The sequence below is a fragment of the Musca vetustissima genome, unplaced genomic scaffold, assembly GCF_032173495.1.
Source record: "Musca vetustissima isolate MV318-11 ecotype Yass unplaced genomic scaffold, APGP_CSIRO_Mvet_v1 utg246890, whole genome shotgun sequence".
Lineage (NCBI taxonomy): Eukaryota > Metazoa > Arthropoda > Insecta > Diptera > Muscidae > Musca > Musca vetustissima.
In genome coordinates, this window is record NW_026875018.1 from 115 (window position 1) to 2,748 (window position 2,634).

Below are 2,634 nucleotides of genomic sequence, written 5' to 3' on the forward strand. Positions count from 1 at the left end.
TTGCAAAATATGTCAGGGTTAGGAAGTGGAGCTGTTGACCTATAATCGATGTAGAGGGTGAACATATCGCGAAATTTTACAATGCTCAGAATATAGAACCGCATAATGTTAGATTTTCGTAGTAATTGTGTATGGTATCATATGGTCGGCCCTGTCCGACCATATGATACCCTACACAATATTTATTTACAATATTTACACCCGCTCACTGGGTGTAAATATTTTATTACGACTCAAAATAAGCAAAGGTTTTAATATTTAAAATAACTGCGTTTTCTTTTTCATTTCAGAATTGACGAATTGAACAAAAGGTAGTGATATTGTTATTAAAGATACACCGTACAATGGATAAAAATAATACCTCAATCTTTTAAGTGACTTCAAATTTTCTACGGAACTAAAATGGCATTCTCTATTTTCAGGCAACACGAACAAGAAAAGGATATTAAGAAAATACTGGAGCACGTATCGAGAATGGATGTCACTTCGGAGGAAGCTTATACGTATGTATGAAACTATTTATAATTAGTAAGCTTTTATTAGTCGCTTTTACCAACCGAAGTACATCCTCAACCCATGACTTGTATATTCTGGATTACATTTATCCGAATGCCCTTTGGGTGTTCAGTCAGTCCGAGTGTCCTCCTTAGGTCCAAATTTAAGAAATGTAGAAATCCAAGTAATTGACTCAAAATTTGCATTGTGGATGGTTCGGTCCTCTTTTACTTTTTTGCTGATAGACTATATGTTTTCGACTTCTTCTCTTAAAACTAATTTTTATCGATTTTTATTCTAGAAAAAACGTTGAGATTTTACAAAATTGGACAACAATTCTCCGACGAATGGATGGTTCTGTCAATTTTTACCGTAGTTGGAGTCAATTTGTAAAAGGCTTTGGAAATCCACCTAATGGCGAATTCTTCATTGGACTAGACAAATTGCATAAATTAACGACAACTGTTCCCGATGTCGAATTAAAAGTGATTTTAAAAGATTGGGAGGGTGAAGAACGTTATGCCATCTATGATGGCTTTCGAATTGCTGATAAATCAGAAAAATACGAACTGATGTTGCTAGGCAATTATAGCGGAAATGCTGGTGATGCAATGACATACAGTAAAGGACAGAAGTTTACTACCTTTGATGAGGATAATGACAAGAAAAATGACGGTAATTGTGCCTATGTTTATAAAGGTAACTGGTGGTATAACAATTGTTTTCACAGGTATGCAACGTATTATTATTACTTTACATTTTTTGTAACTTTGTTTTTTTTTGCAGTAACCTATTTGGCCCATATAAAAGCGAGGCAGATGCAAAAACACTCGGCATTACTTGGTATCATTGGAAAAACACTCATTTTTATTCGTATAAGTATGCTGAAATGCAAATTAGAGAAAAACCTTTATAAGAATATGTTTGAGTCCAATATAGTAAATATAAAAAACAAATAATAAAAATGTCGATTCTTATATTTAAAAAGTATTAACCATTTCTTTTCATTATCCAAAGATTAAGGTTTACGACAGCCAAGGGACCGGCGAAATTGATCGCTACATACCGCTTATGTCATTATAAACGATATGAAATAAAGGGCAGACTTTCTCTTGACTTTGGATACAGTCGTTATAACCGGCATGTAGTTATAAATTATTTTTACGGTATTTGCGGTGTAAATCATTACATTTATGTCTTTTTGTTGCATAATTCATGGTGATTGCGGTAGCGCGAAAAATATTAATTTGTGAATAAGAGCCCGGCCATATTATTTATGTGAAATTAAGTTTCCAAGCCCAAATATATAATGATTTATCTATGTATTAATAATTGGATCAATGATCCACGGATATATTATCGTAAACCATAACCATTGAGTGGAGCAGTATAAGCGGACGTGGCCGACCATATGATACCCTACACAACTAAAAAGAAAATTTAACTTTCTGCACCCTCTTGACCGATTATATGTCAACAACTCCATTTTATAACACTGGCATATTTTCCAAATCTGGTTTTCCGAGTTGCATATTTTCGCCCTAAAATAAAAATTTGTTCACTTTAGGTTTTGGTTGATTTTACCCTCTGAGCGACTAGAAAATCTGACTAAATATCATCTCAACATCACGGACAATTGTAAGCGCCTTCTTTGACCATAACCGAAACTTCATGTAAAATTTCAAAGCGATCAGTGCGATATTTCAGCCTATATTAGGGTAATAATAATATTACTAAACAATATCATAACACTTATGTATTTACGTATAACTCCCACATCCGAGTACATCAATGCTTATTCTTTGGCCATAATTCCACCTTAGTGTAAAATTTCGTGATGTTCGGGTCATAATTATGGCCTCTGTAGCAACCAGAGCGACATACAAAAATTAAGTTTTTTGTCCATTTCATCTCCCAAATATTGGGCTGGGAAAAAAGAAATCCATTATTTTTATATGAATTATAGGACTTTATTTAACATGCCTCGGAATATCCGATTTGTCCAAATATGCACCGTTTCGTTGTATGATTTGTTGCCATTTTAAAGGTAACTTCATAATGCTCCTCTCATAGAAGTCCTGCTCTCTATTTTCAAAAAAAATATCCTCCCTAGATACCAATTTTTTACCATTAAAAAAA

At 33.6% G+C, this 2,634-nt stretch overlaps 1 protein-coding gene across 1 annotated transcript; it reads left to right on the plus strand.

The window, feature by feature from the left end:
* Positions 1-290: 290 nt before the first annotated feature.
* Positions 291-1,225, plus strand: LOC133337534 (angiopoietin-related protein 1-like; the record flags this gene model as incomplete). The annotated part of the gene is made up of 3 exons (XM_061545752.1): positions 291-311; positions 423-503; positions 797-1,225. Coding segments are annotated over 3 exons (531 nt in total), but the record flags the coding sequence as incomplete, so codon positions are not given.
* Positions 1,226-2,634: the final 1,409 nt, after the last annotated feature.